The 27,188-nt window shown below is 44.8% G+C and overlaps 1 protein-coding gene across 1 annotated transcript in view; it reads right to left on the bottom strand.

Moving 5' to 3' along the window:
* LOC147683291 (disintegrin and metalloproteinase domain-containing protein 9-like) overlaps positions 1 to 27,188 on the bottom strand; it is a 2,469,977-nt gene that overhangs the window by 2,232,570 nt on the left and 210,219 nt on the right. The window contains exon 4 of the mRNA XM_086944815.1: positions 25,267 to 25,345. Within this exon, the coding sequence (XP_086800941.1) occupies positions 25,267 to 25,345 (79 nt within the window). The remainder of the gene's footprint in view (positions 1 to 25,266; positions 25,346 to 27,188) is intronic.

Genomic DNA, 27,188 nt, shown 5'->3' with positions numbered 1-27,188 from the left:
TTTCATTTCTGCCCTCTGTTGGCATACGCCGGGATCGGCGTATATGCAGAGGACGGTTAGGACCATCCGTGCTGTGGGCTGGTAACGTACTTAGCCTGGAGGATTCCAGTGACTATAACTTTTGTTTACTCTTTGTATTATTTTTGCCTTCATTAAAATAACTAACCCTTCACAAGTGGTTGCGTCCTCATTATCGTGTCTGTTAAACGATCCTGAGACGTTCAGGGCGTTACAGATATATATATATATATATATATATATATATATATATATATATATAGCGGTTCTGCTGACCTGGTTCTCTGCCTCTAGAGAAGCTCTGCTGACCTGGTTCCATTGCTCTAAAGCAGCTCTGCTGACCTGGTTCACTGGCTCCAGAGCAGCTCTGCTGACCTGGTTCTCTGGCTCTAAAGCAGTTCTGCTGACCTGGTTCTCTCCCTATAAAGCAGCTCAGCTGACCTGGTTTCTCTGGCTCAACAGCAGCTCTGCTGACCTGGTTCTCGGCCTCTAGAGCAGCTCTGCTGACCTGGGTCTCTGGTTCTAGAGCAGCTCTGCTGACCTGCTTCTTAGGCTCTAGAGCAGCTCTGATGATCTGGTTTTCTGGCTCTACAACGGCTCTGGTAACCTAGTTTCTCTGGGTCTACAGCAGCTCTGCTGACCTGGTTCTCTGCGCTCACGATGCATGCACTCGACTTCGAGAAAAATATTTAAAAATAATATGTTTATTATAAGTACAAATATATTATTTTTATGAATATCTTAGATAATATCTTGCCCTAATATGTATATTAAAGACACATACATATCATTTTGGAACATAACATTTTTTGGCGGGAGTCGCGCACCCAACACGTATACGACGTCACGTGGGACCCGCCACTGTGCAAGCGTCTCGTACCGTAATGCGCATGTGTCGTGAATGAGTCGTGGACTGGTCGCATACCAATCGCGCACATCACGTAATATGAAATGTATATGATGTAACTGAAAAACAAAAACACGCAGCCGTCACACACCGTACGCGGATCCTTCACAACTTTTCTAAAATGGCGGCTAGAATCCACGCACCCACCGTGATGTGTACGCTTTGAGTGCGTGACTCCCGAAAAAAATTGGGAAAACCTTTTTTTTTTAAAGAAAATAATATAAATATATTAAAATAAAAAATGAAAACAAAAAAATAAATAATATTTTAGTTAGAAGTTTTTTAAAACATTTTTTTGCAATTTTCAGAAAAATATATAATGATATTTAATGAATAAAATATTTATAAATGAACAGTTAAAAAACTGTAGAAAATCAGTACAAAAAAATAGGTATAACTACTATCACACTTAAAAAATAGCATTTAAAAAACCTTTGAAATTCACTTAAAAAACCATAGGTTTCGGAGACGTTCTAGTTAGAAATTAGCTATTACAAAAGCTTTGAAATTCACTGAAAAAACATAGGTTTCAGAGACATTATAGTTAGAAATTAGCATTTAAAAACCTTAGAAATTCACAGAAAAAAACATGGGTTTCAGGGGTGTTATAGTTAGCTGTCCATTTCACTCGTACAAAACCATAGAAATTCCTCCGTTATAGTTAGTTCTGCTAACTATAACTCACGGGCCAGCAAAGCACTGCAGATGATGTCACATAGTGCATCATTCATGACATGGTCAGTGACATCACTGATGACATCTCAAATTACATCACTGATGACATCCACGTGACAATCTGATACACCTCATCATACACTAGTATAACCTTTCATCACTCACTGTAAAATACAGAGTACCATATTTGAAACCATTGACACACCAATACCAGTTACTACATACCCACACACTGATTCCTAAGTCTACACACACAACTACCCATTGAACAACAGAATCATTTATACATGCAGTCACTAATTAATAGAACACTATCACAATGCACTTATACACATATATAGACATTGACACATCAGAAGTTATCTTAGTCGGTTATGCAGTCATCCTACTCACTCTTGAAAAAAATTAATCACACTTACATTTACTCACTTACACAATTATCCAACACCTCATTTACTCAAACACATAGTAACTCATAGTTCTTATGTTACAAAATCACCATTACAATTATACACTCATTCATATAGTTACTCTCACAATCACTGACTCTTACATATACTTATTTGTATACACCAACTCTCACATACAATGCCTTTTATTTTTTTACTTTGTTGAAGATGTACAACTAAAACATGTATTTGCTCGTGCAACTAATCCACCAGGTACCTCCATTGAGCACCACAGAGCTGCGTTGCAGAGAGGTGTAAAAAGGGGCGTGGCCTAAGAACACCTCTCTGCAACGCAGCTCCGTGGCGCATACTGGAGGTTCCTGGTGGGCTAGTTGGCCCCCAGGGACCCCCAGAATTGAAGGGGATTTAATTCCTTAATTTAAAACGTGTCACAGGGTGCGTTTGCAGACTGGTTCCATGAGGGGGAGGGCCTAGGCAGATCACGTATCTTTTTATTTTTTAGGAAGGGGGCTGTGTAGCCCCCTTCTTTTTAAATATTCCTTAGGCCCTGTGGACCCCCAACCCCAAGGGCTTGACCCCCATGTAAAAAAAAAAAATATTAACGGGAAGGGGTCACATGGGCCCCCCTCCCCTGCCAAATTCCGGGCCCCGGGGACCCCATCCCCCGGAGCAAGGCCATTTTTTTAAATATTATTTTGGAGGGGGGCTGCATGGCCCACCTAAGGTCATTCATGGCCCCGGAAACCGCAGTCCCAGGGACTCTCCTTTGCATTTTTTTAGTTTTTTTAATTAAAATAATTATTATTGGGGAGAGGGGCCCCTTCTGGACCCAGGACCCCATCCCCCGGGGCCTGGCCACCTTGTTGGGGACCGTGGGGGGAGCCCCAATGCCCCCATGGTCCCAGGCGGCTCCCCGCCCCCTGCAGGAGCCGGCATTGCTTTTCCACATGGGGAGCTGCTACGATGCAGCTCCCCATGTGGAAAAGCAATCTGCTTTGGTATTTGGAAGAGAGAGCAGGTTTCCTACTCTCTCTTCCAAATACCAAAGCAGAGTTTGCTATGGGAGGGTGGGAGCCGCGAAAATCCCGCCCTGCCATAGCAAACTGCAGTGTCCCGGAGTGGGCTCCCGAGGACACTGGAGGAGCCGGCCCTGGGGTGTGGCGGTCCCCAGGGCCATGACAGGGCTCCAGGAGGGGGGGCCGCACGGCCCCCTGCCACCATTCACAAAGCCCATGGGGTGGTGGTCCCCGGGGCTTGGGGGTCCATCACGTACCCCCTAAATTAAATCTTTAGAACCCCGGGGAGGTGGCAGTCCCCGGGGCGTGTGGGGGGTTCAAGCCCCCCCCACACAGGTTTTTTTTTTTTTTTTAAAAACAAGCCCCGGGGGCTGGCGTTCCTCTGGGCTGCGGGGAGGCCGTGAGCCCCACGCAAATATTTTAGATAAGCCCCGGGGGTGGCGGTACCCGGGGCTTGGGGGGGGGGCCTTTGAACCCCCCAGATGTAATTAATGAGCCCCGGGGGGTGGCGGTCCCTGGGGCAGGTGGGGCCCGCCAATATGTCTTAAAAGCCCCAGGGGGTGGCGGTCCCCGGAGCTATTACAATACATATATTGCCCCTGGGACTTGGCCCACCTGGGGGCTAATTAATAACGAAGCGCGGGAGCCCGCGCTTCGTTTTTCTTTTCCCGCCGGATCCACGGATCCTCTGCGGATTTTGCCGATTTAAAAAAAAATGAATTTTTGGGCCCTGGCTGTCCTTGTGGGACCCCCTAAGCAGGCCTAGGGGGTCAGGTTGTTTCTACCCTGCCCATTTTTTGCGTTTTGCGCACTTGTTTGACTGATTTCTTGTGCCTCGGTTCCACCGAGGCACAAGATGGCTGCCAACACTTCCTGGTTGGGAGTGTTGACAGCCAATTAGCATAAAGCACGCGATCAGGAGGGTGCGTGGACCCTGCACGGCCATAGATATCAAAACTTTTTTAATTTTGATTTTCTCAGCTACTACTGAACGGATTTACAACATTTAACATAAGGGGATCTTTCTGAACCAAGAGCTACCTTTTTGCCAAATTTGGTGTAATTCCATTCAGCAGTTCGGACTGTAGCCTTGTCTAAAGTTTCCTATGGGAAATTGCATGGGGAAAACACGTTTTGGGACCCCCCTTTTTTCTTGGCCCCTGCTTGACGAACCACCCCGAAACTTTCAAGATAGGAGCAAACCGGAGCGGGCCATAAGTTTTGATAATTTCGCGAAGATTGGTCAATTGGCACCAAAGTTATTGGGAATAGAATGTTGCAAATTACCTAACTAGAACTACCTACTGGTGACCGTCAGTAGGTTATTTATATATATATATATATATATATATTACCTACTGGCTATCGCTAGTAGGTATATATAGTTAGGATTTTTTCTCTATGGGACTTTTGAAAATTATATGTCTAATAACTTTGGCGTTTGTGGACGGAATCGGCTGAAATTTTCAGGAAAATGGCACATTTTGTTTCTGAGCAGCCCCTGAAAATGTGGGGGGGTTTCGTTAAGGGGGGGCCGAGAAAAAAGGGGGGTTCCAAAACGCGTTTTCCCATGTTAATTTCCATAGGGCGTTTGGCCTCACTTTTAGCTCGAACGGCTGAATGGATTTGCACGAAACTTGGCAATATTGTAGGGACTGTTAGCCCGATGTGCCTTTGCTGGGTCTCAATATATGTGCTCCAGTGGATGTTGAGAAATTAACGTTTTAAAAAATTTATATATCTGTGACAGCGTCCCAGATAGCGCTCCAGATCGCGTACTTTTCGCGTCACGGAGCTTTGCGAAGCGATGCCGATTGGCTCTCCGGTGTCTGTCAACATTCTAAACAGTCCGGTGCGGCCGCCATCTTGTCTCTCGGTAGGATCGAGAGACAAGAAGAGGTGAAAAACGAAGGGGGAATTTAATGAAAGGGGGCAAGGTAGACCCCTCTTGACCCCCTAGGAATGATGTTGGGGTTATTAAAGGGTCCCGTGGGGAAAATAAAAAAAATTTGATTTTTCACGGTAGAAGCGCTTCCCGGATCGCGAACCGGGCCGCAAACTGGTAGCGAAACGGGAATTCGCCATTTTGTGTTTCGATTTAATTAAATTACAGGGTATAAGGGGGTACGGGAGACGTATCCTGATCCCTTATGTTTTTTGAGGGTGGCTGAGGAGGCTCATATATGTTGATACATGTCTTCCAGCGGTTGTGCGTGAGCGTTTTATTTTTTTTGCTGCGTGACGTCTGTTAACGTTCGATTCGATGGAAATCAGGAAGTGTTGACCGCCATTTTGTCACTGCGATTAAATATTTTGTTAAAAATAATTGTTATAAATTAATCCTTATTGATAAACATTGTCTGCGCCATCGTGCCTTTTTTCCAATGCCACAATTTTGTCGTGCACGGCAGCCATTTTAGATGCCTTGACCAGACCCACTCTCTGCACGCCGTCGATTCTCAGCACGGCTCCCCACCCTCGCAAGCATCTCCCCCACGCACTGGTCACCCCCGCTCTCTCTCTCATGCATGGGCCATAAACCTCCCCCCATCTGCGCTGCTCTTCCCTGAGAATCACACCCCGTGCCCGCCCGACACCTTCCTTTCACCCTATTCACTACCCCACCCTCTGACACTCCTCTTCCTCTGTGTCCGATTGTCCAGGCCGGTCCCAGGCTATCACCTAGCCCTGCGGATGTAGTTTATGGCCCCAGCTGTAGAGAATCCAGACCTGCCAACCCTCCCGATTCAGGCGTGAGACTACAGATTTCAGTGCTAGTCTCCCGCCTCCCGATTCCTGCAAGCAAAAACCCGATTCCTCGGGGGTTTCAGCTGACAGGGCTTGGTATTGTGTAACGTGCTAATTCTTCCAGGAAACGTCAGAGGGCCGATGCAGGGGCTCTAGAAGGGGTGATAAACAATTTAAGCCTCATTAACAAGCGCATGGTCTTTTAAAGATCTGTGAAGTACTCGGGGCGGCGGTGTGTGTGCCCTGTTTCAGGAGCGGGCGGGGGGCGGGGGGGCACTGCCAGCAACTTGCCAGGCCAGGCAGTGTTCAACACTTGCATCATCCTTTCTCTGCCTGCTATTGCGCTCCATGCTTCGGAAAGGTAAGAAAAAGAACGTGCATTTGAGTTTGAAATGTCCGATCCTGCAGCAGCACACTTCCAAAGCCCACACATGACAATAACCCGATTCAAGGCCCCATTCTCCCGATTTTTTTTTTAAAAATCTCCCACTTTGCGCTTCTGAAATGTTGGCATGTATGAGAATCACCCCTCTTCAAAGGAGTTACAGTAGATGAAGGCCCCCACCCCATGATATCCGTCACACCATACGGGTTCCTAGTATCTGATAACCATCCTGTATTGTGCTTGGGGAGGGGATTCTCACTGTGAGGGTGTGTGGGACCGAGCCTGAAGCGGACGATTCCAGGGATGCCTCTTTGTACATCAAAGTTTTTACAATTATGTGTCACATTAATAATATATAGCACTTCAACAAAGTAGTAGGATTACAAAACTTTAATAACTTATAAATATATACAACGCAACAAAAACAGTAAACACATTTAAACATTTTTTTGTAAAAAGAAGCAACAATGGTCAATAGCTGTGTTTTGTGCGAATAGTCCCAAGGCAGCACAACGAGCTGAGTTCTGGACGGCACCCAGGTGATGTCACCTGGGTGCCGCACTGGTTTTTGGTATCCTACAATGCAGCTCCGAAAAATGGCGTGGGGCGTCCCTGGGGAGGCCTTGTCAGTAGCGGTCTGTTGTGCGAATAGTTCCAAGGCAGCAGAACGCGCTGAGATGTGGATGGCACCCAGGTGATGTCCAGTAAACTGCCGCACTGGTTTTGGTATCCTATAATGCTGCTCCGAAAAACGGCGTGGGGCGCCCCGGGGGAGGGGGGGGGGGGGGGAGGCGGCGTGAACGGGCCTCCCCAGGTGGCGGCTCGTGTGCTGTAGTGGGGAGCCCCTTTACCATTTCAGTTGCCATTCCGCCCGCTTTTGGTACACTGTGCCAAAATCCGCCATTCAGCTGAGTTGCGCCTACTCTTGCGGTTCAGCGATAGGCGGCTGCCACAGGACTCTCAAAATGGCGGCAGGCTCTTTCCTTTTTGGGCCTGGTCCACTAAAATGGCCCTGGGACACCTTGGAACTCGGACGCTTGTCTGCTAGGTCTTGGACCCCATTCTCGAAAGCGTCCCCTCAGCCGTGAAGATTCTACAAAAGTCTTGGGGGCCCTCAACTCCTGCAGGCTTCCGGTGGGGAGCGGCTGCCATGATTGCTCGCGGAATGACCACGACGGAGCCACGAGATGGTGGTGCTTTCATGCCGACGCCAGCTTCAGTCTGAAACATCCAGAAACAAGGTGGGGCTTTCATCGTTTTGGAAAAAAAAATGTTCTAAACCAATGAAAAGTGTTATTTTTAGGTCATATGACCAAGCCTTCCATCATTAGGAAACCAAAAGTAAAATGAACCAATGAAAGGTTTTATAAACAAGTCACATGACCTGTTATGCGGCATAGGGCTATAAAAAGCGTAGAAAATCCGTTGGCACGTGAGGCGGCGTCAGTAGCGGACCGATGTGCGACTAGGCCGAAGGCAGCACAACGCGCCGAGATCCGGATGGCACCGAGGTGGTGTCCAGCAAGTTGCTGCACTGGTATGGCTATCCTACAATGCTGCGCCGAAAGTCGGCGTGGGGCGCCCCGTTGGCCTGTGAGGTCGCGTCAGTCAGTGGGGGCTGTTTGAGGATCTGACTGCATTGGAAAGCAATGTGATGCTGTGCGTCGCCCCCAAGATGGAGGCTCCTCGGCTGCAGTGGGGCGCCCCTTGGTGTTTCACTCGCTATCCAGTTGAGTTGCGTTCGCACTTGCGGCTACAGTAGGCCGAAGGCAGCACAACGCGCCGAGATCTGGATGGCACCGAGGTGGTGTTTAGCAAGTTGCCGCACTGGTGTGGCCATCCTACAATGCTGCGCCGAAAATCGGCGTGGGGTGACCCGTTGGCCTGTGAGGTGGTGTCAGTAGCGGACCGATGTGTGAATAGGCCGGAACCAGCACAAGGCGCCAAGATCTGGATGGCACCGAGGTGGTGTCATAGTTGAGAGTTCTGAGCAGAGCTTGTAACACTGTCTGAAGCTTATTTGCACCTGCTGCAGCTTCACTATCGCCCTGGTGTGGCCAAAGATCGCCCATGACATAGGCGGCCGGCTCCCGGGGTCTGGCGGAACTTTTTTCCTTTTCCTTTCTGTATCTTGTCCCACAATCCGTTTGACCTGAAGACACGACCAGGTCCCTGAATGTGTGCAGGGGGACGTTATTGATTGAATCAAAATGGCGGCTTCACACAAAGCTGAGTCAAGCGTTGCTGTTGATGCTATACAAACAAAAATTGGTTTTCAGTTTGTACATTCTTCAGGATTTTTTTTTCCATCCAAGGCTGGTTGAGAGTTTGTAGAACAATGGCTTCAGATTTTCAACATACTACTCTTCAACATTCTTCCTAAATGTAACAATGTGAGACTCACTAGGAGAACGGCTGTTTATCTTTCCTTTCAAAATGCTGCCAACAATATTTTCTGAATGGAAGACACCATCTTGTAGCATAAAGGGCCGAAAGGGGTTCTGGTCTGGCCGATGGTTGGTGGAGACATTTTGACTATATCCTGGACCTGCCCGGCCTCGCCCAAAATGGCGCCGGTATAAATGGGACTCGTAACTCCTTGTTGTGTACTGGTTGAACAACCTTGATATCACGAGATATGAATGCAGTTTTGATGCACATGGCGGGCGGGGACGAGAATTGATTGAATATTTCGACATCCCTATTGATATTAAGTTCTGATGTGTTATTGATTACTGTACTATTGAAAGTTCGAATTAACGTCACCCATGGTACTTGCCCGCAAATGTATATCTAGATAATTTTATTGAAAGTGGCCCTGTCGTATTTTAATTACAAAATGTACGTCCACCGATTCCGCAACTGTTAGACACCTTAGTTCTTGCAACCTAATGGCCCGCTCGTTACGTTCCTCTACAATGTAAATGTCTCCTCATCATATACGATTTCAGTTTGCTCCGTGGCCGGCCCACGTGGTTATAGGCCCGTATTTGTATACTGACATTTTCACAATGAAGGTTTTTGAAACAAAACATGGTAGTAGTATTTACATTGGTAAAGTTTTTAATTTTAGTCACTGTTTTCAAATCAGTAAAAGGCAAGTGAAATAAAGCAGTCCAATTACATGACGGATAAAAGGTATAATACGCAGGAACGCAGTAAAGATAAATGGTCAAGGGCAGTTGTGTTTTCCACTCCTGCAACATAAAGTGATCGATAAGAATCTGATAATCAGGCGTATTGGCGACTGAGACAGCAGGCCGAGCCTCTTTTACTCAACGGCTCCGTCATGGGACGAAGAAACGCCCTTTTTCTCGAAAAAGGAAAATATTTTACTTGCAGGACAGTTGTAAATTTTCAGGGAAAGTACATTAGCCTGGAACATTATAACATATATGTTTAAGAAAAAATAATGTTCGAAACCAATAAAAAGCGTAATTTTTAGCTCATATGACCAAGCCTTTCATCATTAAAATAACAAAAGTAAAATGAACCAATGAAAAGTTTTATTAACAAGTCACATGACCTGTTATGCTTACGTTACGCGCTGCGTGCCGCGCCCCCGATCGCTTCCGGTAAGCTGTGCTTCGCGCACCGGAGCACTTCCGGGTGCGCTAACGCGGCGTGTCATATAACGCATTACGCGACAACGTAGGTCCAGAATATAGTCAAAATGTCTCCACCAACCATCGTTCGGAACACAACCCCTTTCAGCAGTCTAAAAAGTTCTGTTAAATGACAACAGAAGGGACAGGCAACAAGAACCATCAGTCAAAGAGGGGAGGGCAAGTTCTTCTCTACCGGGTCATGTTGGGGCGCTACCGGAACTGATCGAATTGGTAGTCTACAGTGTTTCTGGATGTTTCAGACTGAAGCTGGAGTCAGCATGAGAGCACCACCATCTCGTAGCTCAGTCGTGGCCATTCCACGAGCAATCATGGCAGCCGCTCCCCACCAGAAGCCTGCGGGAGTCGGGGGCCCCCAAGACTTTTGTAGAATCTTCAAGGCTGAGGGGACGCTTTCGAGAATGGGACCCAAGCCCTATCAGGCAAGCGTCCGAGTTCCAAGGTGTCCCAGGGCCATTTTAGTGGACCACGCCCAAATCTGAAGAGCCGGCCGCCATTTTGAGAGTCCTGTGGCAGCCGCCTATCGTTGCATCGCAAGAGCGGGAGCAACTCAACTACATGGTGAGCGAGACGCTGTAGTCGCAAGAGCCGGCGGTAAACAGCTGAATGGCGGAAGAGGCACAGTGTAGCAAAAGCGGGCGGAATGGCAACTGAAACGGTAAAGGGGCGCCCCACTACAGCGTGTCTTCAGGTCAAACGGATTGTGGGACAAGGTCCAGAATGGAAGAGTCATCAAAAGGCAAAAAGTTCCGCCGGACCCCGGGAGCCGGCCGCCTATGTCGGGGGCGATCTCAGGCCACACCAGGGCAACACGACTTGGGGAGGGGGCAGGAGCTAAGTGCCATCTCACCGCCTCTAGGGGGCCTCCGTCAAGCGGTTCAGGGAGGCACCGCATCACATTGTTTAACAATGCAGTCGGGTCCACAAACGGCCCTCGCTTACTTTGAGAATAGTGAAGCTGCAGTAGGTGCAAATAAGCTTCAGACAGTGTTACAAGCGCTGCTCAGAACTCTGAACTATGGCACCCAACATCCAGGACTTATGCCATTTGAGCATGGCAGTGACATCGACGCAACTCAGGGACCAAAACCATGAACGTACACTCACGTATGAAAATCTTACTTGGGGAGGGGGCAGGAGCCAAGCGCCCCCTCCCAGTCCGCGCCACCACACCGTATGTTGAAAATCTGAAGCCATCGTTCTACAAACTGTCAACCAGCCTTGGATGGAAAAATGTAGAAGAATGTACACACTGAAAACCAGTTTTGGTCTGCATAGCATCAGCAGCAACGCTTGCTATCAGAGTGCATGAGTTTCATGCTCGATCGATTGAGCTAGGCGGATCGGGCAACAACAAGTATAAAATAGTTATGTAAATAGTTATTTAATAAAATGTTTTACCCTGTTACTTTGCTGGTGTGTTGTATATATTTATAATATTTGCATAGGGTTTGTCGTTATTTTGGGTGGGGTGGAGTGGGCAGCAGAGTCGAGCTGTCTTGCAGCCATCATGGTGTGGAGCTAAGTTCATTTTACTAGTTTCGTATTTCTCATGAGGGGTTGTTCTTAATGTTTCTATTTTAGCGAGGTCAAAAACAGATCCCATTAGTGGCCTACTGATTTTGCTCGATTCCTTTTGTTTTTTTCAAACTATTTTTCACTATCTGCAAAGACTAAACAGAGTATTGCGACTCTGTGCTTGTTTGTAAATACAGAATGAACCAAAGAGAACCAATTCTAAAACAGTAAATGCTTGGATAGCAATCAATCAAATAGAGAGAGAAGCAGGCACGACGGATTACAACGGGGGCAAAGGCCTGCGTTAACTACCCTTCACTATCTGCAAAGAGAGAGTACTGCTAAGAGAAAAGAGGGGGGGGGGGAGGGGGGCAGCGTTCAAAGCACATCAGCGTGCATAAACACGAAAATGTTTTTACCTATCATGTACTTGACATTTGACAGCATTTGATATTTGGTATTAAAAAACCAATGAAATTCACAGAAAAAAACCATAGGTTTTAGGCCATATATAGCTAGGGATTTGCATTTACAAAACCTTATTTTACTCGCATAAAACCATTGAAATTCACATATATAGTTAGATGCGCTAACTATATATCGCGCACCCGCAATCCACTGCTGATGATGTCACATATTACATCATTCATGACATGGTCAGTGACATCACTGATGACAACTCAAATGACATCACTGATGACATCAATCATGTGATAATACGATCAACCTCTTCAGACTCTAATATAACCTTAGATACACTCAGAGTAAACAGACACTCACAGACTGTCACTCATCCATGGAGTTACTCATACACCTAGTCAGTCATGCACTGAATCAATCACACCTCCATATCCTCAACTATACAGTTATACACACCTTACTTATTCAAACATATACTAACACATATTTACTCTTCTATACAATCCCTGATACAAGTTCACAATGATCCATACAGCCACTCACACATTCACTGGCTCTTATGCACAGTAATTTATATATGTGAACTTTCACATGTACTGTGTTTTACATATGTACTTACTTTGACATGTAGCACTGAGATATCCATTCACTCACCAATACACTTGTACACAGTCAACCACCCATACAGCTGTTTCCACATGCAGTTTTGAACCCATAGATCTAGTGAATAAACTGTTCACACATGTATGCACAGAGTCACACACCTCCCAGCCACCCCCACACACACACTCTCCCATACAAATACTTGGGCAACCAATCAATAACCCATACAGTTACTCATATAGCTACTGATCAACACATGCAGCAGTTCATAGAACAACAGATATAATGATGCACAAATTAAGATAGTTAAGTCACTAACCCATGCACTCAGTGAGACACATTTAATCACTCTCTCATACAGTCAGTCATGCACCTACTAAATCCTTCATCCAGACACTTATACATCCACTCATTCTTCAATATGTAAGACATATTTTAACTTTACAGAAACAGACAGCCACTGGATGATGTCATCAGTGATGTCATCAGTGATGTCACTGACCATGTCATGAATGATGTAATATGTGACATCATCAGCAGTGGATTGCGGGTGCGCGATATATAGTTAGCGCATCTAACTATATATGCGAATTTCAATGGTTTTATGCGAGTAAAATAAGGTTTTGTAAATGCAAATCCCTAACTATATATGGCCTAAAACCTATGGTTTTTTCTGTGAAAATATATGTATATATATATATATATATATATATATATATATATATATACATATATATATATATATTACCTACTGGCGGTCGCCAGTAGGTATATATAGTTAGGATTTTTTCTCTATGGGATTTTTGAAAATTCTATGTCTAATAACTTTGGCGTTTGTGGACGGAATTGGCTGAAATTTTCAGGAAAATGGAACATTTTGTTTCTGAGCAGCCCCTGACAATTTGGGGGGGTTTCATCAAGGAGGGGCCGAGAAAAAAGGGGGGTCCCAAAACGCTTTTTTCCCATGTTAATTTCCATAGGGCGGTTGGCCTCACTTTTAGCTCGAACGGCTGAATGGATTTGCACGAAACTTGGCAAAATTGTAGGGACTGTTAGCCCGATGTGCCTTTGCTAGGTCTCAATATATGTGCTCCAGTGGATTTTGAGTAATTTAGGTTCAAAAAAAGATACATATCTGGGCGGAGCCTAACCACACATCTGATCTGATTGGCTGTCAGCACTTCATCCAAGAAGTGTTGGCAGCCATCTTGAGCCCAATATACATGATAGCACCTCATTAAAAAGCATTGTAGTTAATAGAGGGTTTTAGGACTTTAGTTACATTATAAATCATTTGTTGATGGTACCATACTCATTTTAGGAATTGTGGTGGGTTCTAAGGTGATTTTACCATGTGAAAAAACCTTCTGCTGTGATATCATGAATATTGTTTGAAAGAAAACTAATATCTCATGATTTTCCCACAGTGGTTTGGAAGGGGATCTATAAGCTAAACTGAAAGCATATTTTCTGTAAATTCACATTATCTTTCTCAGTCATGTGAAAATGAAGTCTGACATTCTCAGTAAAACATGTACATCCAACAAGTACAGAGACTGTCAGTTGATTCCTTTGTGTTCTACTGCAGCCTCCTAGAGTGTTCTAAAGAACAACTAGAGCGCTAACAGTCCTACTTATTACAAAGGTATGGCACACCTGAAGCCATCTTGATTGGAATAAAGTGGTAAGTCTGAAAACACTCAATTTAAAAAGGAACAACATGAGGGGGTTAATTTTGCCATAGAAAGTATGATTAGTGCTTCAGAAAGAAAAATTAGGGATCATTTTGAGTGACTTCTCAAATCCTCTTCTATTTCATTAAAAAAATTCTGACATGCAGACTGAAACATGCACTTTGAATACCAGCCGCAGACGTCCTTGGTGAGCAGTAGCTTTACTACAGTGATCTAATGTGCAACTAGAGTGCTAACATTCAGAATTTATGGCAAATGTGTGACACATCTGAATGCCTTCTTGATGGAACCAAAGTAAACAAGCATTGAAAATGCAATAGATCTCGCCCTCGTTTAAGTTAAAGCCATTCTGTTTGTAATGAGGTGGCTTTTTAGCTTTGCTTTTATTAGTGTTTTTTCAACTTTCATGTAAATAACATGCATCTGTATGCATATAAGTATATGTATGCATGCATTTATGTTTGTATTTATATAGATATACAGATGATATATGTTTATATATGTATGTATATATATATATTCCCCCGAAAAAACCATAGGCTATAGACCATATATAGTTAGGAATTAGCATTTACAAAACCTTGAAAATTCACTGAAAAAACCATAGGTTATAGACCATATATAGTTAAGAATTAGCATTTACAAAACCATGAAAATTCACTGAAAAAACCATAGGTTATAGACCATATATAGTTAGGAATTCGCATTTACAAAACCTTATTTTACTCACACAAAACCATTGAAATTCCATATATAGTTAGTTGCACTAACTATATATCGCGCACCCGCAATCCACTGCTGATGATGTCACATATTACATCATTCATGACATGGTCAGTGACATCACTGATGACATCACTGATGACATCTCAAATGACATCACTGATGACATCACTGATGACAACATCCAGTGACTGTATGTTTCTGTAAAGTTAAAATATGTCTTACATATTGAAGAATGAGTGGATGTATAAGTGTCTGGATGAAGGATTTAGTAGGTGCATGACTGACTGTATGAGTGAGTGATTAAATGTGTCTCACTGAGTGCATGGGTTAGTGACTAAACTGTCTTAATTTGTGCATCATTATGTCTGTTGTTCTGTAAACTGTTGCATGTGTTGATAAGTAGCTATATGAGTAACTATATGGGTTATTGATTGGTTGCCCAAGTATTTGTATGGGAGACTGAGTGTGTGTGTGGGTGGCTGGGAGGTGTATGACTCTGTGCATAGATGTGTGAGCAGTTGATTCACTAGATGTATGGTTTCAACAGTGCATGTGGAAACAGCTGTATGGGCGGTTGACTGTGTGCATGAGTGTATTGGTGAGTGAATGGATATCTCAGTGCTACATGTCAAAGTAAGTACATATGTAAAACACAGTACATGTGAGAGTTGACATATATAAATAACTGTGCATAAGAGCGAGTGAATGTGTGAGTGGCTGTATGGATCATTGTGAACTTGTATCAGGGATTGTATAAGAGAGTAAATATGTGTTAGTATATGTTTGAATAAGTAAAGTTTGTATAACTGTATAGTTGAGGAAATGGAGGTGTGATTGATTCTTTGCATGACTGACTAGGTGTGTGAGTAACTCCATGGATGAGTGACAGTCTGTGAGTGTCTGTTTACACTGATTGTATCTAAGGTTATATTAGAGTCTGAAGAGGTTCATCGTATTATCACATGAATGATATCATCAGTGATGTGATCAGTAATGTCAAATGAGATGTCATCAGTGATGTCATCAGTGATGTCTTTTGAGATGTCATCAGTGATGTCATTTGAGATGTCATCAGTGATGTCACTGACCATGTCATGAATGATGTAATATGTGACATCATCAGCAGTGGATTGCGGGTGCGCGATATATAGTTAGTGCAACTAACTATATATGGAATTTCAATGGTTTTGTGTGAGTAAAATAAGGTTTTGTAAATGCGAATTCCTAACTATATATGGTCTATAACCTATGGTTTTTTCAGTGAATTTTCATGGTTTTGTAAATGCTAATTCCTAACTATATATGGTCTATAACCTATGGTTTTTTCAGTGAATATATATATATATATATATATATATATATATATATATATATATATATATATATATATATATATATATGAGATCTGTATCGCTTAATGCCAACGGCATCACTCTTCCATTCCACTGGAAAAACGAACAAGTCGGACCCAAATCTTCGTGCAAAAATTAAGTGTTCTTTATTATCATCGAGTAACACCCAAGCTGTCCTGCATGAGGCGTTTCGCCTCTAGCCAGAGGCTTGATCACACGATACTATATATATATTTCCATATCCTTCCGCTTAGCTCAAACGCTAATGAATACTTCAGCGGTCTGCGAAGGTGTGGCCCTGAAACAAACAGCAGAGCCCCTCCGTGTAAATCTTCCTAGTTTACAATTAGCAATTGTAAAGGACTTGGGTCGTACTCACGGGTAGACTTTAATACCTTTATTCCTTCTCCATAAACGATTCACAACCAAATCTTATAACCTCCCTACGTGTTTCGGTCTCACAGAGACCTTGTTCATGGGTAAGTATTCAAAAACAACAGCGCTTACCCCTCTGCGGCGAGGCAAATTCTGCTGAGGTGTGAGGGGGGCAGGGCTGGGCTTGGCGCTCGGGTACTCAGGACGGCGCAAAGCCGTCATGAGTCACAGTAGGCGTGTGCTCATGACAGCCGGGAGCCCTCCGAACTCCACCCACTGATAAATTCTCTCGCACAGGCAGGGAATTAATGACGTGTGGGCGGAGCGGCAACATTAGGAGGGCTCCCGGCCGTCATGATCACACACCTACTGTGTCTCATGACGGACGGGCGCCGTCCCGAGCATGGAATGAGTTAATAAATAAGTCATGCACGTTGTTTATTTCCTGTTTCTGTCTCTAGGCATTTTGGGACTTGTAGTGTGTCAAAAACAGTGTCATATTACTTGTGAATATACATGTTTAGATCAGTATGCTCTATTCCTATTGGTCCATTGAAGTCAATTGCGCAGTTTCAACAGTTTGAGCACATGATCATATATGTATTTTTTTAATAGATGTTTTTTTTAAAAATCTTTGCATAACCCAGCATGCTGACCTCAGTTACTTTTTGTGACTTTCCACATCAGAAGCGCAGAGCCACGAAGAGCGCTAACATACTGATTTGGAAGCCCCCAGGAGGGTGACCCTACTGAAACACTTTGCAGAGTGGGGAGAACTGCAGGGTCAGCAAGGAATCGGCTGCTAGATATTCTCCACCAGATAAGTCATTACTAAAGCTAAGTAACTTGTTCATCTGATAGAGACCTCTAGCTGCAGATTCTTTACCTTAGAATAGACACCGAAGCAAGACCTCCCCAGGGGTAGGTCTGTGAAACGAATGAAACCAGTAAGTCTTGCAGGACGAAATAGGCAAAGTGCTCGTTCCAACAGACCTGACCAGCTAGACTGTAATGCTTTATGAACGTATGTAACAATGCCCGAAGAGCTGCCGGACAAAAGTCCAGGACAGGCACTCCACTGCGTTAGCCACAGTCTTGGCTCTGGTAGAATGAGAACGCAAGCACTCAGTGAGGTCTCTACACTGCTTATCTTAGCTTCACGTACCCCATAAAGAGTTGATCATCCCCCAGAACTCTCTAGTGTGATCAAGGTACAACAGCAACGTTGTTTTCCAGTACACATGGTGGCATCTCTACTCTTCTTTGGAAGTGTGAGGTGGAGCAAAGAAGGTAGGAAAGGTGATGTTTTGGCCTACATGAAAGAGTGTCACAACTTTCCGCAGGTAGGAGGCATGGGTCCTTAGAACCAGCTTGTCTGAGGCATGGGTCCTTAGAATCAGCTTGTCTGGGCAAAAGTTAGTATAAAGCAAATGTACAGAGAGGAACTACACTTCATTGACCCTTCTTGCCAATGTAATGGCCACTGGAAAGGCTATTTTGATAGTCAGCAAACAAAGTGGACAATTGTGTAGCAGCTCAAAGGATGTGCACATAAGAAATGTAAGCACCAGGTCAAGATCGCACTGGGACATGTGACTGGCCTGGGGGAAACGTGTTGTGGTCCTTTCAGGAATCTAGTCACAATGGGCATTTTTGAACAAAGAAGGTTGGTCTGGCAATGGCAAGAACACCGAAATGAGCATCAGATAACCTTCAACCGTACCCAAAGGAGAGCCCTGCTGGGCCAAAGAAATAAAAAACTAGGAGAACTTGAGAAAAAGATGCAGAAAGGGGATCAACATTTCTGGATGTACACCATGCCACAAATGTATCCCAACAGCAGGCATACACTGTCTAGGTAGAGGGATGCCTGTCTGCCAGAATACCATCACAGACTTCAGTAGGAAGGTCAAAAGCGGTCAACTGTGGCCGCTCAGTGTCCACAAATGAAGGCAGAGGGTGCGCAGGTTCAGGTGTAGAACTTCCTCCTGTTGCAGTGGCAGAAGATCATCCCGAAGGCGCAGCCTAATCTGAGGACCAATGCTCAGGCTCAGAAGTTCGAGATATCAATCTGGAGCCACAAGAATGACTTTAGCCTAGCCGTTCCTGATTTTGAGAACTGTGGGCAAGAGTGGGAATAACAGACATGTGCATGGAGCCTAGAGTTCCACTGACATACGTGTTCTTGACAGTGGCAAACAGATCTAACCAAGAGTTTCCCCACTCTCTTGAGAGATCGTACACTACCTCCAGATGGAGAAGCCATTCGTGATCCGCTAGGCATTTGGGGCAAATTGCCCCATTTATCAAACAAAGTTTGGCAAATGGGGCAAGTTCTCAACTCCTTGTTTAGACCCGTGACAATCAATGTGCATCAAGTTCATAACTTAATTAATTGTTGATGTTTTGACCCATATATACTTTGAAGCTAGGTCTACCTCTGGACAACAGGGAATAGGTACACCCTTGCAAACCACTTAATGGTGACCTGAGGTATTATTTTAGGGTCTTCGTCCTGGTAGACATGTAGAACTGGAGCTAAGCCCACGTAGCTGCCCAACTGGTGTACAGGACAGGTACGTAGTGAGCTAACGCAGTGGTTGCAGCCTTGGTTCAGGTGAAATGAGCCTGCAAGCCCTAAAGGGGTTGCTTCGTGATAGTGCATAGCAAATTTTAATGCAGAGTACAATCGTTTGTGAGATGGTCCATTTCTGAATGGACTGTCCTTTCTTGGTCCCAAGAAAGCCAATGAAAAGTTGATCGTTCACGCGGAACTCTTTTGTACGTTCAATGTAGAACGAAAATGCTCTTTTCGGGTCCAGATGGTAGAGACTCTCCTCTTCCTTAGAAGGATGAGTCGGAGCAAAGAATGTGGGCAGTGTGATGTTCTGGCCTACGTGAAAGGGTGTGATGACTTTAGGTCGAAAGGAGGCATGCGTTTTCAGGACCAGCTTGTCCGGAAACAAAAGATGTGCAAGGAGGATGTACAGATAATGCTTGCAGTTCTCCGACCCTCCTGGTCGATGTTACAACCACCAGGTAAACTTTTCTGATGGTCAACAGACAAATTGGGCTTTTATGCATTGGTTCGAAAGATGAGCATACCAGGAATGTTAGGATCAGATTCAGGTCCCATTAGGGCACGAAGAAGCGTTTTGTCAGAAACAGGTGTTGAAGGCCTTTCAAGAACCAAGTCATAAAAGGTGACTTGTACAAAGATGGTCGGTCTGCAAGCACAGAAAATACCTTTAACAGTGCCCAAAGCAAAGCCTTGTTGGGTTATGGAAAGTATAATTAACAGGCTCTTGGATAAAGGTGCAGAAAAGGGATTGACCTGTTTGGAGGTACACATTCCAAAAATATGGACCACCGGTAGGCATATATTGTCTTAGCTGAGGGAGGCCTGGATGACAGAATAACATCACAGACCTCTGAGGGAAGATCAAAGACTGTCAGTTGCTGCTGCTCAATCTCCATGCATGAAGGCGGAACGTGCACAGGTACGGATGCATGAACCTGCCCTGCTGCTACAACAGTAAATCGCCCCAAAAAGGCATCCTGATATGAGGACCGATGCTCGGACTCGGGAGTACTAGATACCAAAATCTCTGCGCCCAATATGGTGCACCAAGAATGACGTGGGCCCAGTCATTTTTGATCTTGTGAACTCTGAGCTAGAGTATTATTGGCTGAAAGGCGTACAGAAGCCCTGAACATCGAGACGAAAAGCATCTCTGAGCGAGAGTTGCCTTGGAAATTTCAGCGTGCACAAGTACTTGTATTTATGCGCTCTCTGTGGAGGCGAATAGATCTGACCAAGGTTCTCCCCATTCTTGTAAGAAAACTTGCACCACCAGCAGAAGGAGATGCTATTTGTAATCCAATAGGCATGAACAGCTGAGCTTCTCTGATCTGGCGTTCAGAGATCCCACCGAATGTTGAACCATCATGGAAATGCCCTGACATTCCAATCATGTCTGGAAACGCAGGACCTCCTGATAAAGGATGTACAACTCATGGGCTTTGTTTGTAAAAGTACCACATGGCAGTGGCCTTGTACAAGAACATCTTAACAAGCCTTCCCTTGATTGAAGGAAGAATGGCTTTTAATGTCACTCAGATTACTCCCAGCTCCAACAAGCTGATGTGGAGCAGAGACTCCACCAGATACCAGAGTCTCTGATCTCCACCTCTCCAAGATGGCCACCCAAGCAGCGGAGTGACGCATCTGTCACTACAGTCAGCTCTAGGTAAGGAAGGGAGTGGGTCTGCCACTGACACAATCTTGGTTTGTCAGCCACCACTGCAGGTATTTTGAAGTTCCCTTCAATATTTAGAAGAGGTCAGAGAAACTCACCTGATGCTGTGCACACTGAGCTTTGAGGCCCCACTGCAAAGTCTGTTAACGCCAGTGGGTATATGTCACCAGCAGGATATAGGAGGCCATGATTCTCATCAGCCTCAGAGTCAGTCAGTCTCACCATTATCCAGGTTAGAGGCTGAAACATCAGTATGCTAGCTTGAATAATCTGGACTCGCCATTCAGGAGATTAGGCCCAAAACCGCACTGTATCCAGAGTAGCTCTGATGAAAGAGAGCATCAAAGAGGGAGTCTGGTGTGAGTTCAGCAGGTCTTATGTGTAACCCAGCGAGTGCAAGAGGTCTGCTGTAGTCTTGAGGTGGGAGATGACTGCCTGGAGTGAGCCTGCCTCCAACAGCCAGTCGTCGAAGTAGGGGAAGACACAGATCCCGAACTCCGCAGATTTGCTGCAAATGCCAGCCTTCACATTGTTGAACACCTGAGGGACTCTGATGAGGTCAAAAGGATGTACTGCAAATTGGAAGTGCTTCAGACCCACCATGAACCATTGGCAAAGTCTGTGGGCTGGCAGGATGGGAATATGGCAATAGGTGTCTTTCAAGTCTAACGCCACCATCCAGTCTCAGGGATCCAGGGCAGGCAGAACCTAACCCAGCGTGAGCATTTTGGATTTCTCCTTCTTCAGGAAGGCATTGAGAAGGTGTAGGTCTTGGATAGGACAGCTTCAGAAAGTAGCAGGAACAGCAACTGCAACCTACTTCTGCTTCCGGCACCCTTTTGACGTCATCTTTAGCTAAAAGAGCCAGTACTTCCTGCTAAAGCAGGGAGAAGTGATCCTCCACCTGCCGGTCAAAGGAAGGTAGTATAAAAAATGATTGACCTGGTTTCCCTATCATTTACATTTATTTTACTTCCAACAAACCACACTATGTTCCTTTCGTGATTTGGTTTATTTAATCAACCTATTTTTTCCAATTTCATCATTTTCTTTGGGAAAGGAATCTGACCTTCACATAGCTACACAACCAATTTATGAACATATATACAACACAGTTTACATATATATATACAAAATACAACCAAATTATGACCAATGAAAAAGACTGGTACAATACTTTTCACAATACAACCACATAAAGGACAAAAACCAATGTGGAACAAAGATTAAACTCTTTTTTAAACACAACAATTCAATGAGGGTTCTTTCTTTAATTAGAACACTATTGTATGCTTCTCAGGTGTGAATCCTATTCCTTTATGTTGTTCTTTTGTTAAAACCAGCGAAAACAATCGCTGAACCGACGCGTTTCAAGCCTCACTGTTGCCTCTGTGGGCTCTCATCAGGGCATCTTAATTTCCCACATTGGACTCATCTGCCAATGTGGTAAAACTTTTTTTCGGGTATTATAGATCTTTTTGTCCTCAAGTAAACTTTATTTCAGATGGACCTGCACTCCTGATTATTCGGTAGAACTTAAGCTCTTGAATTTATAGGCGTACTCTCTCGGCGTTTTTCACTATTCACCGCTTGTTCTCTTTATGCGTCCACTCCCATTGATTCACTTCACTCTCTTTCCTCCGTGTATTCTCTTTTCTGCCCACTATTCTGGCTCGTTTCCGCCTCAGGTGGGATGGGCGGCCGGGTTTCGAAGAAGGAGATGTAGCAACCCCACTGAACAATTTGGAGAACCCACTTGACCAATGTTATGTACTACCAGTGGGGCAGGTGGTGGCTTACGCTGTCACCCTCTGGGTGCCGGTGATGGTAGGAGTTTGAAGGCTGCGGTTGCAGACAGTGTGGTGAACTGGATCGGCCTCAGGCTGTTGTTTCACAGGATTTCTGGGAACAGTGTCCTCTGCCACCAAAGGTCAGGAAAGCCTGCTGGACAGGGAGGCTGGGTGGAAATGGATCCAGCTGGTAACCCCTAACGTAACCACAGAAGGAGCGAAAGGCAGGCTAGGGCGGGTCCATAGAGAGTCAGAGGGAAAGGGCGGCGGCTCTGTAGTCCTTAAAGCACTCAAGCGACAAGACCACTTTGTCGATGAAAAGGTAAGTGCCTTCAGAGGGCATGTCCATAAGGGAAGCTCAGACTTCCCCTGAAAAGCCACTGGATCTCAGCCAGGCGTGGCAACTGAGTAGCACTGATAACACAATCCCGCTGCCTTGCGAGTCGGCTGCTCCCAGTCCACAGCCAAAAGTGAACTTTGCTGCATTGCTGCCATCTGAAATAGCCTGTGACAGTATGGTTCTGTTCTCGCAAGAAACCACTAGCAGCCCTTCTTCGGACCGAGTCCCAAACCTTGTGGGTGTATTTGCCCAAGAGGTGTACGGTGTTCACTAACCACATTGCTAGGCTGCTGAAGAGAAAATCTGCTTGCCAAAGGTGTAAAGTCTCTTGATTTCCCTATCCAATGGAGTGGTAGGGGATGCCCCAGGTTACACTTTAGCGAGGAGGCCTAGACAACTAGACTCTCAGGATTGGGGTGAGGGGTGAAGAACACTGGGTCCTCAAAACTGGGGTGATGGCGGCGGGCAAGTTTTCAGTGCACAGGAGCACCTTTGCAGGGCTTAGCCCAGCCCCAGAGCAGGACATCTGTGATGGCTTCATTTAATAGGAAGAGTTCTGAGGGGGCAACTCGCAGTTGAAGCACCTCTTTCAGAACGTCCGTCTTGCCTGCCACCGAGGGCAGATGAAGGACCATGACCTTGGCCACCCTCTGCACCATCATAGCAAAGCAGCCTCTTCCTCCACAGCCACAGTAGGAGGAGAGACTCACCAATCTCACCTACCTGTTGTATTTTGTCTCATCAAGGGGGTAAGGGGGTACAATAAGGGTCCGGGAACCCCTTCCCAATTGTATCCTTCTCCAGGTCTGTCAAAGCAAAAAGGCACTGGCTCAGACTCTGAGGGCCTGGATCCAGGTGGGGCCGAAATTGGTGTTGGGCGATGCCTATCTGGTTCAGTATTGGAGTCGAGTATGACGATGGGGCCGGTGCTAGCACAAGGCCTCAGCAATGCAGATTACAACTGATTTGTGCGGTCTCCATGAAAGGTAGCAGGTAGACCCGTTCTGGATCTTAAGGGATCCAAAGGTCCTTACTGGCGCTGAGGGCAGATTTGCTGTTGGGAATCCAGTGGTGGCTCCTGCCATACCCGCGGGCCCAAAGGCACTACAGAGGGGTTGGGTGTCCCAAATATGAGGTGCATGGCTTCATAAAACTCTGAGTAGGGCAGGGAACACTCCAGCTTCGAGAAATTCTAGGGGTGCAGAGTGGACACAGGTATAGGCTCTGTAGTGGAGCTGAGCCGTGACTTGTGACGTTGTTTCCCCAACTCATTCAATGACCTGGACTGATGCGGAGAAGATGAAGTGTTTCACCTTCTTGGATTTTTTTTTTACCTCATGTGGTACTTGCCCAACTATGACTTACGCAGAGAGTGGCTCTGTGAACGGTCCTGGAACCTCCCATATGACCGGGATTTGGAGTGTTGCAGAGTAGTCATGGCAACAGCAGCTTCAAAAAGCGCTCCCTCATCAGCTTTGGGTGCATGGTGCAGCAGTCCTCACAGGGACTTGGAGTCATGGTCTGACTCCAAGCACCAAAGACAAACCAGGTGAGGTTCTGTCACAGACATCTCTGCCTGCAACAGACACCACAGGGAGTAAAACCCACCATTTTTTGTGGGGACATACCCAACACTGTGAGACAATGTTTCAGAGAAACGTTTGTCAGCTCGCTCGGATGGCACTTATATAGTCCCACGCCGGTCACTTCCAGCGTGGACCCCAACGCCACCTACCACCAGAAGAGCTACTCCTTGAAAAGTTTCCAGTACCAGTCTGACTGCTGGGGAATATTTTGAGATAAGGAATCTGAGGTTAGAAGTCTCTATCAGATATTTAAATATAAATCCATGCTAATAAGCATGCACCAGGCGAAATAAGCTACATAGGTCTCACAGCCAAAGTATAACAAAAAGATTTCAGTGTATTCTCTTCTGTATGGAAGATGCTCTCACATGGGTCAAATATGTAAATAAAATAACAACATTAAAGTTGCCACTATTCTGAGTTCATTTATAATTTGGACAGTGTCATGAACGTTTCTAAGAAAGTGAGGAGTGAATGTTTGTTCTGCAGTGACAATCAGGGGTACAACTTCAAACGTACCCTATTATGCTCCAAGTTTTTGTTTGTAAACATTAAACATCATTTCCATGGAATTATTGGTAATAAATTTGTTCACAAGCATAATGTAAGCATATTTGCACTGATATCAATAAAGCAGAAAGTGCACATTTTGCTCCCAGTGTCAGAGTGGTTTTATAAGGATTAACAATCACATTGCATGCTATAGTCAGAACAGTGTACACCATCTATGCAGTATGAAAGGGTTATGAATATTTTAAAAAACTATAGCATTATTAAGTGTTTAAAATGGAGTCTGATTAGAAATCTCCAAAATATACCTTGAAATTAGGCACTTTATATATCAATCGTTTCCTGTCACGATATGTATAAACGGAAAAGTCTTTGGATTTGATTGTCCTGCAAAGGAAAATAGAAACTATTTAGAATGGATATGACTTTCAAAGAATTCCTAACAATTCTCTTTTACAGCGAACTACAATAACACATCAGTTCTGGTAAGTAACAAGAGCGTTCTAATTTTATTCCATAAACTTTCAATAATTTTTACAACGAGAATCGTTTAATTGCACAATATTTTGTGTTCAACTAACTTTGAGGTAAAAAGTATATCACAGCTGGTAAGGATGCATGTACTTGCATGGGGAACAAGCAGTGGTGAAGCCAATCTGTCTGAATGTTTTACACATTCTCCATTTACTGGGAATTGTAGATGTTATGCTGATAAGTGAATAGGTGAATGTGAGAATGCATGGATACATAAGTGAGTATATAGGTGAATTAAAAGGAGGGTGGCACCATGGATGGATGACCAGGCATGTTATTTGGTGCATGAATGGATTAGTGAATTCAAGCATTACGCAGGAAGACATGCAGGGATCAATAGGTGAGGGATTGCACGGGCAACAGAAACAAGCGTTGGCATAGCCAATAGGTCTCGCCTTTGGGAACTTGTAAGTAAGAAAAAAAACGTGTAAGACTTCACGTTGACATTTACTGCATCCTAAATACGAAGTAAATGTAAACGTGAAGTCTTATACTTCAGTTTTTTTTTTTACTTACAAGGTCCCAAAAGGTGAGGCCTATTGGCTATGCCAATGCTTATTTATTGAGTAGCTTTACAAAGTGTTAAACTTGACCTCTGAGTGATGAAAGAGAAACGAAAAAAAGGAGTCATGAAAGTTGGAAACACAATGAGAGTAAAGCCCGATGTTTAGGAGGGGCCCAGATCCGACATGCTTCTGTCGCTTCCTCGATAGTTTCAGTTAGTGTTAGACTTAATTAAAAGCTTGTGTAAAAAGCTGAGAAGAAAGAGAAGTGGGCAGAGCTGCCGTTTTGAGACTTTGGGAACCTGGTTCGAGTCCTAGCATCAAATCAACATCCTGTGATTCTGGGCACATTCTTTAACCTCCCAATGCCTAACAAAAAAAAAATCGATCTTGGAAAAAATAGTTCTCGCGTAAAGCGCTCCAGTTTTCTTGGGCCGTGTTCGCGCTATATGAAACTGAAAAAAAAAGTTTGGTCTTTATGACTGTTCTGAACTGATGGGATCCTAGGGTCGAAGCTCTTCATACGATGCGGATTGTGGACCCACACGGAGCTTGCACCACGCAGTTGTCTCTTCAAGGAGTGTTGTTGAATCATGGTGTTGTGTAAAGTGTCTTGCTGGTCACTGACTGACGTCTTTTACCCTTTCCTGCTTGCAGGCGGAGAGCGTCAACAATCACTCCCTGTTGTCTCTCTACAAGGTCAAAAAAATGGGGGGAGGTAGAAGGGTATGCTAGGTTCACCCTCCTAATACAATAGTAGACCTACAAAATCAGAGATGTCAGCTAAAGAACCTAGTAAAAAGGAAACTTTTCGCTCACTCTGAGTCGGAAAATCAGTAGGAAAGGAAAGATTTACTTTCTTGAGTCCCCTCACTCACCAGGGATTCCCCTTGGTGACATGCTTCATCATAGGGGCCATCTCAATCTGCTTCAGATTCAGGCGTGCTGCGACTTGCGAAGTTACATAGGAGCACTTTTGTGAGGAACTGTGTATAGTTCAGTGATGTGGAGTGGAAGAAGTGAGTTAAAAATACCTAACTAGTGGGCAAATTAACTTTATTCTGGCTCCTAGTCGGTATGTCTAAAAACGGGTAAGATACTGGGAGAACCTAGCTATAATGGGTTAGGGGTCCCTAGTAAATGTCAACATGTTTCGAGCCCCGCCAGAACTTTTCTTCAGGACAACACAGGGT

Source organism: Lissotriton vulgaris, chromosome 11, assembly GCF_964263255.1.
Source record: "Lissotriton vulgaris chromosome 11, aLisVul1.2, whole genome shotgun sequence".
In the NCBI taxonomy this organism is placed as follows: domain Eukaryota; kingdom Metazoa; phylum Chordata; class Amphibia; order Caudata; family Salamandridae; genus Lissotriton; species Lissotriton vulgaris.
This window is presented reverse-complemented; position numbering and strand designations above follow the sequence as displayed.